At 41.0% G+C, this 13,207-nt stretch overlaps 1 protein-coding gene across 6 annotated transcripts in view; it reads left to right on the plus strand.

Moving 5' to 3' along the window:
• spega (striated muscle enriched protein kinase a) overlaps nt 1–12,634 on the plus strand; it is a 49,944-nt gene extending 37,310 nt beyond the window's left edge. For all 6 annotated transcript variants that reach the window (XM_044187123.1, XM_044187126.1, XM_044187124.1 and 3 more), the window contains 15 exons: nt 17–189; nt 333–359; nt 507–659; nt 800–842; nt 956–1,021; nt 1,481–4,232; nt 4,331–4,498; nt 5,861–5,983; nt 7,111–7,275; nt 7,465–8,146; nt 8,896–9,135; nt 10,030–10,253; nt 10,393–10,468; nt 10,832–10,981; nt 11,074–12,634. In XM_044187123.1, the coding sequence (XP_044043058.1) occupies nt 17–189; nt 333–359; nt 507–659; nt 800–842; nt 956–1,021; nt 1,481–4,232; nt 4,331–4,498; nt 5,861–5,983; nt 7,111–7,275; nt 7,465–8,146; nt 8,896–9,135; nt 10,030–10,253; nt 10,393–10,468; nt 10,832–10,981; nt 11,074–11,302 (5,271 nt within the window). In that variant the 3' untranslated portion in view covers nt 11,303–12,634. The remainder of the gene's footprint in view (nt 1–16; nt 190–332; nt 360–506; nt 660–799; nt 843–955; nt 1,022–1,480; nt 4,233–4,330; nt 4,499–5,860; nt 5,984–7,110; nt 7,276–7,464; nt 8,147–8,895; nt 9,136–10,029; nt 10,254–10,392; nt 10,469–10,831; nt 10,982–11,073) is intronic.
• The last annotated feature ends 573 nt before the right edge of the window (nt 12,635–13,207 follow it).

A 13,207-nucleotide genomic window follows, 5' to 3' on the forward strand; every position in this document is an offset into this window, starting at 1 on the left:
GTACACTCCCCTCTAGCCTGAAAATATTTTAATGGCAAGTCCTGGGAGTGACCAGATCCGCATTTGTGACTTTGGTAATGCATTAAAATTGGAGACTTCTGAGGAGTACTACTGCAAATACGGCACGCCAGAATATGTTGCACCAGAGATTGTTAACCAAACTCCCGTCTCCACAGCAACAGACATATGGTGAGCCACCTGTTCTCCAGCGTGGAGAAATGACTACACACTGCAAGCACTACCTTGTTATCTCCAACAAAAATAATATTTTGTGTGCTTTCATATTGTTCCCGAAAATCCACTTGTCATTCTTTTATCCCGCTTTCCCACAGGCCTGTTGGTGTCATCACTTACCTCTGGTATGTTATATAGATTTGTTACTAGAGTGTTTTGTCACAGTATATGTATTTTTATAGTAGTCGACATAATGGACCAAGCACCTAAATCTTAATTTAAATAATTATGTTTTCTTTTTTTGATAATGATGGGGTTTTTTTTCATTTCAGCCTGACTGGTGTGTCTCCTTTTGCTGGTGAGAATGACAGAACCACTGCCCTAAACATCCGTAACTACAATGTGGCGTTTGAGGAGAGCATGTTTTCTGACCTCTGCAAAGAAGCGAAGGGATTTGTTATCAAGCTTTTGGTGGTGGACAGACTGTAAGCATCCTGATGACTCTGTCCTTTTTCTTACCATAAAAATATGTAAATATACATCATTTTGACCAACCATAATTCCATTTAACAGTGTCTAAACAGTAGCACGCTCCTTCTTCATACACATATTCTTCCTCTTCTAGGAGGCCCAGTGCCATCGAGTGCCTTCGTCATCCTTGGTTCAAGGTAAATTATCATTTGGAATATATCACCCAGCATCAAACTTTTTAATGTGTCACACGATTTGTGTTTATATCTCCACTAAGGTAAATGGTGAATCCCCTCTTTTTGTCTTGCAGTCACCAACAAACAAGAGCATCAGCACAGCTATGCTAAAGCAAGTTTTGTCTAGAAGGCGATGGCAGGTAAGCCACTGTGGTTGACAAATTGGTAGATATGCATTTAGTATGTGGAAACGAAAAACTGAGACACACAAAGACTCAAACTAACTCACATTGGATTTCTCAGACATAGTTTAGAATAGTCCTATATTCACCATACTCCTCAAATACATTAACAGGTTTCCTAAAGAAAGATTAGACATATAGTCCAGGACTAAATTAAGGTCTAAATTAAACCTCCAAAGGTGGCAGCAGTAATGCCTGTGTTCACCTTGTCATACCAAAGCTGAGTTGTTAGACCAACATAAAACTCACATATGAAGCAAGGTTGCAAAGCTGCGTCAGATAAGCTATGTTGATCAGTTCACACTCATTGCAAACGTCTTTCAGTCTGAAAGGTGTATTATTGACTCAGACAGGAGACTTTGCATATAAAGTAGGGAAATGAAATAAACTATATCACAGTGTCTTCTATTTTTTCAGCGTTCCCTTATCAGCTACAAATCCAAGATGGTGATGCGGTCGATCCCAGAGCTTTTGAATGACTCATCCAGCCACGTCTCCATTGCTGTAGCCCGGCATTTAAAAGAAGGCTCCCCACCACCCTCCTCTTCCTCTGACTCAGATGCAGATGTGGATGAGCTTCCCTTTATTCCTATGCCGCTGTCCATGGCCTTTTCTGGGTCCAGGGTCTCCCTTAACGAGATCCCAGGGGACGAAGATGTCACTGTATGGCCCAGTGTTGCTGCTGATGGGACAAGGAAAAATGACAACATGGAAATAGCAGGTACAAGAGGAGGAGCAGAAAGGGTGAAAGATGAAGAGGAAACCCTAAATGAGGAGAACATGGAAAAGACAAAACGAGCACCGCTTAAAAAAGGATCAAGTGTGGAGTCAGACGATTCACAGACGAAAGCCAGGCGAGCCACCATGAGGAGAGGCAGCTCTGCTGATTCAGCATTGCTTCTCCACATTGACCCAGAAGACGAAAATTCTAACAATGATGCAGAATCAAGTAACAAGAGCCTGAAAAAGGCTGTTTCTATGGAACTACCCAATCGCAGCCCGAGCCCCGGGGCGGCAAAATTAAGCCAGGAGGATTATGCCTTAAAACTGGAACTGATGAGACAGCGGTTGCTCAGGGGAGGAAGCATGGACAAAAAGATGAGCGGCCTGCGAGGGCCCTTATTTGAAACACTCGGCATGGAAGATGAGAGGAGGACAGGGTCTCTTGATCGGAATTTGAGGAGATCCAGAGCGGGGCCATCAACACTCACCAGAGCAGCGTCTTCTGAGAATCCTGGAGAGGACATGCCAAAGACCAAAGTTTTTCGTAAAAGCGCCTCCTTTACTCAGGGGGATTCTGAGCCCATGCCCCTGCACCGCAGGTTTGGAGCCCCCTTAGAGATCCCATCGGTGGGCAGCGTTAGTATAGAAGGGAAGAAGCTCCAGGAGGCAACCTCAATGTCTGCACTAACAGAACAAACAACACTGGAGTCTACATCTGCCTCACCTACAAAGAGGACATCCTTTATACTCCCAACACCAGGAAGAATGGACCAACAGCAAAAACAGAACAATGTGAAAGAACAAGAGGACATGCAATGTATGAATGAGAAGAACATGGATGAGATAACAGAGAAAAGGACCAAAACCCTGCTAGAAAAGGCAGATAAAGTATCTGAGTCTAGCTCACCCTCTGTAATTACTCCTATAATTATTATAGAGGAGGATGATGAAGAAGAAGAGAGGAAAGAAAATCAGGAGTTACATATTAATGAAAAGGATATGAAGGGAGATGAGGAAACACCACAAAACAGTAAACCGTCATCTGCTTATGCAAGTGTCATTCAAGCTGTTGCAGTGCGGTCTCAAACATCTGACATGGTCCAATCCAAACATCCCGCTGCTACAGCCATGCCAAATGACACAAAGTCCACAGATACCCCCACATTACCTGAACATGCAGCAGTATTTGCCAAAGTAGCAACTGCTGACCGATCTCCTAGTTCTGTTTCCACATCATCAAACCCTGATCTTCTTGCCATCCCCTGTCAGCCTGTGCTCAGAACAGACATCAAAGACATTGACTCAGAGGAGGTCTTTGAAGCCAGGTTTAAGAAGCGGGAGTCATCTTTGACCCGTGGCCTCCGAAAACTGACCAGAAACAAATCAGAGGAGAAATCACCTGTACTAAGCCGGAAGGGGGTTGAGAGGGGTGAAGAGGTTTACAGGCCGGGGCCAAGGGGAGCACCTCTTCAAATGGTATCCAAAGGACTACAGGAGAAATCCAAATCTGTTCAAGATTTAAGAGAAGAAGATAAGGAAACAGGCCTTGGTCTAATTGGGAGGTTTTCCTTGCGGGCCAAGAGGTCAACATCCGTTGATAAGAAGGGTGAGAAAACAAAGGAGGAAAAGCATCAGGATGTGCAAGGAACTGCTGTAAGCAAGAGGGTTTCATGGGCTATTGGTCGCAGTAAGTCCCTGGATACAAAGGAGCTGAGCAGTGCAGGGTCACAGAGGCAGCTGGATGAGAGAGAACAAAGAAAAGCTGAGGAGTCATCGGTTTCTGCTATGAGGCGCAAGTTTGAGTCCAAAGTGGCAGGAATCTCTGCCAAAATAAGGACCCAGTCAGAAGAGAGGAAGGAAAAAGATGCTGAGGGAAGTCATAAAGAGCCAGCACAAAAGGATTTGAAGAAAGTCACTGATTCCCCTGTCCTGGCAATGCGACAGAAGTTTGAAAACAAAGTGGCAGGAATATCCACGAAAATCCGCAGTCAGTCTGAGGAGAGAAAAGGGGAAGAAGAGGGAAAGAGGACACCCCTGTTTACCCGCCATCGTCATTCCCAGTCTGAGGGTCGAGGACTCAAAGGAATGGGCATCCCCGAGAATCAACTAGCAAAACAGACCAATGCTGGTGCATCCAAGGACTCAGTTGAATCCACTTCTAGCATCCATTCCGAAAAAGCCTCTGAGAGTGACAGGCGATCACGGTGGGACAGGTGGGGTTTGACAAGGGGCAAGAAAGACAAAACCCCCTCCCAATCTGATCTCCCTTCATCCGTCCCCAAAGAGGAGGGTTTGTCAAAAAGCCAGCAGTTCATACGCTCTGCTTCGGATTTTGCCCCTGTGTTCCACATCAAACTGAAAGACCACATCTTGTTGGAGGGGGAACTTGTCACTCTTAGCTGCCTTCCAGCTGGAAGTCCACATCCAGAAATTACATGGATGAAAGGTATCTTACTTAAGTTCTCCCAAAATATTTTGTTTGGTGTTATTGTGGTTTTATCCAGAAGCTGCTGTTCAGTTGCTTAATTTTTTTGTGTATTCCAGATCGGAAACCACTGGAGGTGGATGACAGAATCAACCTGATCTCCCACCCAGATGGCAGGCAGCTTCTTACTATCGTGAAGTCCAGCCGGAGGGACGCTGGAGTTTATGAATGTGTAGCTACCAACCCCATAGCTACCATCACCACCTCCTGCACATTGTCCATAGCTTGTAAGTAGCTTGTTTAGTCCATAGTTATTCAAAATGTGTTGTTTTGTAGTTAATTTGTTATTTCATAGAATGGGGAAAATGGGAGTTGGGAATAGGAAATGGGAAATCTTATTTATTAATGTCATTGCTGCAAATTGCAACATGGAGCTAGTTCTCATACCAGAGGTGCGACTGCTCTTTGCCTTTCATGGACATACAGTAATTATCATTATAATGTGATGTATTTTACATAATTAAATTTTAATAGCAGGAAGAATGGTTTGAACATTAATACAGTTGAAATGAATATTAATGTCAACAGATAACTTTACAGTAGATTAAGTTAATGGATTTTTGTCTTTTCTCATATTCATCATGTAATAAAAATAAATGACGCTTCCTGCAATTTGAAATTGGCTGTGGTATCAAGACTCCCGTCATGCCTTTGCATAAATAGTGTGCAATAAGAACAACAGTGCTTAGATTCTGCCAATGCTGCTCACAAATGAAACAATAATAATTAGACTTGGTGCAATCGATTGCATTTGAACTTTATTTGTTATGGCTTTGGACTTGTAGTATTACTAATCTCAACCATTAATGATATTTGTCTCCTCTTGATAATCTATCAGCAGTGCGAAAAATACTTCAGACAGCTTATGTCGCCTGAAGCATTGGCTCCATTGTTCAAGCCGGTGCACAGGCTTAATGGAAATACATTTTTAAATTAAGGAATGACACCATTTGTGTCAAGTTTGGTTTGGTGTAACAACAAAACTCAAACCATCGTCTGGATCCTTTTTGTACCCAGGGCTCAAGAAAATGAAAATCTTGTCTTTTCTTCTTTGGTATCTTGAATCTCAACGTGCTTAAATTGTGACATTTTCATTTAAATAAATGAACATACTGTATCACTGATTTCTGTAACAGAATTGTAATGTAAACTATACCCAAGTTTTGCTGTTTTAAACACAGACGGTCTTATAAGTCTTCTCCATGAAAGTTAAACATCTGACAGAGGAAATGTGCAGTTTGTTTGGAAAAATGTTTTAAAAATTAGCATTAAGCATGAGCAGTGATGATTTAACAGACAACCCCCAACTACAGAAAATCAAACATTATCAACATAATATAAAACACAAAAGGCCTCTGGGAAGCGCAGCAAAAAAAACATCCTACCAGCAGTGATGCAGGAACAATAAAATACTACAACAAAATGTATAGAATACCACTTGAAATATGCATTAGCAACTTTTATGAAGGCCTGTACAAGACACAATTCAATCTTGCTCACACACGATCTGTTATGTGTTTCTGCCAGAAACCTAATTTGTTCTTTTTTACTCTCCTCCTTTTCCACCCCTCTCTCTTGCCCTGCTTAAGGTGTACCAAAACGGCCAGGGACCCCTGAAGTGCCCCAGACTTACAACAACACAGCCCTGGTGCTCTGGAAGCCAGCAGACACCAAGTCTCCATGCAGCTATACCCTGGAAAGAAAGACAGAAGGTGAATGAGTATTGACATTTAACAAACCATAGAAGTTCCCCTCACTACTTTTTTTAATTTATAATTTAGCAGCGTTCAGCTTGTCCAAAGAAATATCCTCTTTTTTGTTTAAAATAATTTGTGAATTGCTTTGCTGTTATTTGGTTTGTAGGTAGTTTTGGTGGCATTAAAATTACATTGCCTTTGTGTACTATTGACAGCATGATGTGGTATATCCACATGAGGAAAAATTAAATTAAACTCAAGTTTTCAAGCTCCTAGGAGGTAGCAGTGTTTGAAAAGCTTTGATAATGTTTGACTTTGTACCGCATGTGGTGACTACGCGGGGAAATGAGTTTCCAAATCCATAGACACCACTTAGACAGGGAAAATGAGTCAGTCCATGTGGGAATAGTGACTGTACCAGTGGTGCTGTCAAAGCTTTTTGTCATTATGCACGATGAATCATCATTATCTCATAATGTGGTGGATGAAAATAAAGTCACACAAACTGGGAGCAGCACACTCAGAGTTTGTGCATTTATTGAACATTTTGATCTGATAGATTTCATTCAGGCATGTATTGCCTTGTCGTCTCATTCCAAATGTAATCTTTGCCAGACAGCATTGATGGCAGGTACTCATCAATATTTTAATTCAGGTCTGTTTCACCGTGCCTGCATAAGAGAAAAGATACTCTGGCAGATAATTTTTCAGCAGGCAAGCTGAGCATTAACTTGTTTTTATATTCATAACATTTTACATTGTGTATCATTTCAAGCCTTAGTATTTATCCATGTGCATCTATGTCCATTACCACCAGTCTACCAGTTTGACAATATCGTCATCTGGTGTTCAATATGTGAACTACCACAAGTCATTTGCCATTTAAAGAGAACAACACAGAAGATCAGGGTTTATTTATCCTGCAGATATCTTTACTTAAAATTTTTACTTACACTTATTTGGCATTTTTTCCCTCAAGAATCATCGTTCTCCTCTCCATAATTTAACTTACCATACATATACATCCAACATGCATATTTCAATATATACAAATATGTATACAGCATTCGGTTGCCTAATAACTATTTGCTCACAGTAACATCATATAAAGCACCCTCATTTCATTTCCTTCTGTCCTGCAGGTGATTCAAACTGGCTGACTGTAGCCACTGGAGTTGTCGACTGCTACTACAATGTCACAGACCTACCACTAGGTGGCATGTTTAGGTTCCGAGTCACCTGTATCAACAAGGCAGGACAGGGACCATACAGCAACTGCTCTGTTCCAGTCAGCCTGGACACAACAGGTATTTTATACACTGTCAAAATGTAAATTACTGCACAGATTTAAGGAATATAGTACTGTACTGGATTGGACTTACATTGGAATTGTGCTGGAAAGACAAAACAGGTTACATTTAACAAAATCACACTGAGTGGTTTTGTGTCGTAGGCCATTGTGTAAGTATGTGGTTGTATTTCATCTGTTTTCACAGCTGAAGGAGCTTCACCTGCCATGGCCGTCGTAAAGACAGTCCCAGCTCCACCTGAACCAGTTGTCACCTCCTCAGTGACTCCTCTCAAACCAGTCCAGACCAACGCTCCCAGGATAACTGTCTCCACCATCACCTCCACCTCTCCAAAAGGTGCAGCCTCCCCTGCTGCTTTACCTCTTCCACCTACATCGCCATCCAAAATGGTGGTCACTCCCACCCCTCCGTCCTCTCTGCCTTCCAGTCCTACAACAAACCCCCCATTACCACCTGCAACCGAGGACACTCAAAAAATAAGCTCCAATCTTACCTCTTCACCCACTGTCAAAGCACCTCCACCCTTTGTCGTCCCCAAACCCCAGAGTCCAGTAAACGTGGTGTCTCCTATGACCCAGACCCCACCAATATCACCACCACCCCCTCTTGTAACCCCGCCATCGACGCCAATCAAACCAGTAGTGGCATCTGTGCCCACATACGTCCCCACCACCACCGTCACTGCTCGTGTGGCCCCAACTTCTGTCTCCTTTTCCCCACAAGTGCTCCAGGCCTCCAGCCTGAGCCCCATCGGTGAAGGGGTCAGTACCCCCACCAGAGACACCCCATCAGGACGCCCTACACCCTCCACTGCTCTACGACAGGGGGTTCCACAGAAACCCTACACTTTCCTAGATGAGAAAGCCAGGTAAGACAGATACTGACCTTTTTAGGGGAAAAAACAGAATGGCTATAAATCATAGAAACATCAAGGTTAGACCTGTGTTGTGTTAGGATGATATTTGCTTTTCATCAAAAGGTTATTGTTTTGGCCTGTATTGCAATATGATTTAGGCCGTAACTAGTAAATGCTTAAGTGATTCTTTTTTATTTTAGATTTAAGGACTTTACTCACCAGATTCAATGTTGTTAGTCTGTAAAACCTGCAAGGAAACCTGCATCAAGCAGTGCTGAGGCGATCCACATAAAAGAAGTTCATTTTTCTGCACTGCTTTATTGCCAGACGGTCTAAATGCATTTTCAGCGTTTCCACTATGCTGAAACTGCTTTCTGAGGACATTTGTATGGGTTTTGTGTGACTTGCATTGGTTGAATTTAACTCAGTACAAAAATGTGGCTACTAGTGGTTTCAGTTACAAAGTATTTACTTCCTAACAACCTTAAAAAACCTTATGCAGTCAAGCTCTGATTCATATCATACATAATAATTAGAACAAAAATAATGTATATCTCATAATGATTTGGTCGTTAAAGAAAGAAAAAATATATATTTATAAAAATCCTAAATTGGATTACAGACTGGAGGTCAGGGTATGTCTGCCTTTTCAATTTAAATAATTTCATCAAGACAACATTGAACTGTCTCGACAAGATGAATCTTCTCTATCTCCAACTTTCATTGCAAATTCTTTGTTTCATATGTTGTTTTTTTGCCAGGGGTCGTTTTGGAGTCATCCGAGAGTGCCGCGAGAACACAACAGGCAAAATCTACATGGCAAAGATCATTCCCTACAGCCAGGAGAACAAGCAGGAAGTCCTGAAGGAGTACGAGATCCTGAAATCCCTTCACAATGAAAAGGTCATGGCGCTGCATGAAGCCTACGTCACGCCGCGCTACCTGGTGCTGGTGGCAGAGTACTGCACCGGCAAAGAGCTGCTGTACAGCCTCATAGACAGGTAGGATGGTGGATATGTCACCTCATACTGAGATACACAAACTCAGACAGACTTACATAGCAGGGGGCTAGAAAGAAGACCTTTTCCTTTTACAATGACTAATTTAAATTAAGGCTAATTGTACTGTAAAAGTTTTCTTTTAACAGTGAAACCATATTTTACTATTACTTCAGCTGCTTTAATTAAACCGTGGTTCAGCAAAACGTTAATGATGTTAATGATTTTTAAAGATTTAAATATATCATATCAGTTTAAATCACAAAAGAGAAGTCTAACTGATCATTGACAAGAAACATCTGTTGGGGAACAGCAAGTCATCTCCATCATATGACAAATACAGTAGATTCAGTCTTATTCTTGTTTTTTCAATATCCCATTTACATTTTCTAATTTTACCAAAAATAATTATATTAATACGTGACTATTAATAGACTCCACAGCAGAGTTGATTACTTTGTCATTATTCCAAATGACTAGGTTTTTAATGTCTGACTTAATATATGAATACCTAGTTACTTAAAACCTAAAGGTGAATTATAAAATGAGGTTTTCGTCTTTCAGATTCTTTCAGATAAAGTATAGATGACTTTATTTCATTCACTTTATATGAAGAAAATTACCCATATTTTGGATTAAATATTAAATGGTCCTAGTATTTTCTCTTTAAAAATGTAATAAATATCTAGGAAGTCCATCTGGACCTGCTGCCTGTCCACCCTTCAGAGGTTATAGCCTCTGAGAGTTCACCTATGTCTAATGTTCATCTTAGATTGGTCCTCCACTGGTAATGAGGGCAAATCTACATGATCAAAAAAACGCTCCTGTGTCAGTGGATCTAAAGATGCTCTTCCAGTCTGAGGATTTGACCATTTGAGAACCTCCTTTTTACGAAAGGTTCCGTTACTCTGAGGACGACGTGGTGGGTTACCTGGTCCAGATCCTCCAGGGAGTCGAGTACCTCCACAACCGCCGCGTCCTCCACCTGGACCTCAAGCCTGACAACATCATGGTGACCAATCTCAATGCCATCAAGATTGTGGACTTTGGAAGTGCTCAGAGCTTCAACCCCCTCAGCCTCAAACACCAGGACTCAGGAGCAGGAACACTGGAGTACATGGGTGAGGACAAGAAGATATTGTTCATTTGATTCTAAATCTAAAATTTAAAGCAAACTCGCTATTTCAGTTCCATAGAAATCTGACACCACCGACCTTTAATTTTTCTAAATTTTCATCCTCTTGACAAATTTGATCCAAGCTCCTGAGATGATAAAAGGTGAAGTGGTTGGTCCTCCTGCGGATATCTGGACTGTTGGAGTTGTCACCCACATCATGTACGTGAAACGTCCCTTTGGAATTCACTTTATTTCACATCACTTAAATAACCTTTACCTCTAAGACCAGAGTCAGTGGAATTTGTTTTGGGCATAGCATAGTAAATATATGTATATTTTGCAAAAATCTGAAGGGCTCCCAAAACATACATTTTATTTAGGAAAAACATGCTTATTAATTAACATTTAAAGAAAGGATATGATAAATTACTTGACATAATAATATTTGTCTTAGTTAAGAGCTCAATCAATTAAATAAGTTATTTTATAACTGTATTTTGTTAAAGTAGGTGCCACTTTTTGGAAATTGAGTGAATTTTAAATTATCGTCCCAAACCTTGTTTTTTTCCTGTTTACAACCAGGCTTAGTGGTCGACTGCCCTTCGAAGATAAAGACCGTCTACAAGTCGAAACCAAAATCCTGATGGCGAAGTTTGACCCGACAAAACTGTACACAAATGTGTCCCAAAGTGCCTCCGCCTTTCTCAAGAAGATGTTGAGCAGTTACCCATGGTGAGTGCCAACAAAATTTGATTTTACACTTTCTTTAAGAAAGAAAAAAATATAAAATGATAAGTTCTGCCTATTTGTATGTGTATTTTCAGGGCACGTCCGACTACACGAGACTGCTTCACACAGGCCTGGCTGCAGGACTCTTACCTTATGAAGCTGAGAAGACAGACTCTCACCTTCACCTCCAGCCGAATCAAAGAGTTCCTGGTGGAACAACAATGCCGTCGCACAGAGGGCGCCACCAAGCACAAGGTGCTGCTGCGCACCTACCAGAGCTCCCCCCAGTCCCCAGGGGCTGGGACTTCACCCAGCCCGAAGTGAGAGGACGGTGAAAATGCAGCACCACACGAGTTTGAAGCGTTGGATCTGCCCACAGTGAAGCAAAGAAATAACTTAACTCCTCTGTGAACCACCGCTGCATGAAAAATGTCAGCCTGCCTAGTGAGGCACAGGTTAAGGCACAGGGGATGGGCAGACAGCTGGATATAGCTAAAATATCCAAAGAAAACACAGGAGTCCACGTGTTATTTTGGGAGACTTCAACATTCAACACTAATGGGGTTCTGAGATGGAAGAAAAACAAAAGAGAAGCAGACCGCCATGTCGTGTTTATTGAATTGATGAAGCTCAGAACTGCTCATAAACTGTTAATCCACTGAAAGGACACAGGATGTTCTTTTGTTTTGATTGATTGCACAATTTCTCAGTCACATTGTGAATTCTGAAATTGCACATTAATATTTGGTTTAGATAAACACTGGTCTCCACTCTGCACGATCAGCCTGGAATACGTGTATCATTAGCGTTTCTACTGCGCAACCTTGTTTATGTCACTAAATTTAGTAGTAAACAACTCATGTGAATGTACCATGATTTAAGCTGCTAATTTATTTTTGCATTTACTTACACATTTTAAAACTCAAAACCAAAAATATTCTTTTTTTCCCTTGAAATTGTTTACTTTTTTTCATGTTAATTTATTTGCATGTGTGTGCGCGCAAGCATTTCTTTTTTTGATTCACTTCAGCATCGAGGCAAAAAATAAATTAAAAATCAGTGTCTTTGTGATTGGTGTTAAGATTCACACAGTAAAAATGAACTATGTTAGGGTGAGCTAGGACTTTTCTTGTTCTGTGGTTAAAACTGAACTCTAACTGTAATAAACTATGAAAAGCAGTCTGTAATGTAGATAACATTTTACTTGGAAAAGTCATACACAGTGGTAATTTGCTGTGGTCTCTCAGTATTACCCATCGGTTGGTCAGGTTGCTCAAATCATGATCGCCCAGTCAGTGCCTAAATCGGATTAATATCCAAAATATTTATCTTGTAAATGTGTCTCCATTGGTACTAATTCACAATTGATGGATTATTTGAACAAAGCAAAAATTTGACTGCAATATTTGGACTTTACAACAGACAGATGCATGTCAATTCTTACATACATTTCTACATGCATACACACAGTACATGCAGTCCTTGTAACAATAGAACGTCTTGTGTATTGATCTATCACAGTGTTCCTTTTTGTATGAATTTGGACGGTTGAAGATTTGTAAATGTACCAATTTGCGGTGTTTATATGTGGAAAAAGTTGAAAATGTTTTTATGAGATAGTATGTAATAAACTATTGATACAATTGGGAAAATTAACTTATTTCTCTCCCTCTGTGGGATACAGTTTTGGGCTTCGCAGCTACACTTGGGGTTTCCAAATTTCTTCTGATCCTTGAGTACTTTGATAGGATTTTTAATTTTTTAGAGATGTTAAGATGCATTTATACAAAGCTCGGGGCTGTAAAACAACACAGACACCATTGTATAGTCTCCCCTTGTGTGCACAACTGTGCTGTTTGTTTTGCTGAGGATCCCCTGGAAACCTCAAGGACCCCTGATGGTGCCTGAAGTACGGGAACTTCTAACACAACCAATACAGCTGAAGCAGTTCATTCAAACTCTGAGTGTTTACTCCTTTAATTTGTTTGCTTGCAAAAGACAGAACAATGCCAGTTAAACAATCTCACTCTGTGTCCCCTAACATACAATTGTGGCCATTTCATTATGTTCACACTGAAAAAAAGGCTAATTAAGTATTCTCAAAAATGCCAACATGCAGGCTAAAATTTGCTTGATTTCTGAGTGTAGTGATGGACAGTTTGACTCGTCAAGCACAGGTGTAATTAATAACAATAAACATTATTCCATTCAGGTGTGCCAGTTCCAGCT

The sequence above is a fragment of the Siniperca chuatsi genome, linkage group LG24 (genome assembly GCF_020085105.1).
Source record: "Siniperca chuatsi isolate FFG_IHB_CAS linkage group LG24, ASM2008510v1, whole genome shotgun sequence".
In the NCBI taxonomy this organism is placed as follows: domain Eukaryota; kingdom Metazoa; phylum Chordata; class Actinopteri; order Centrarchiformes; family Sinipercidae; genus Siniperca; species Siniperca chuatsi.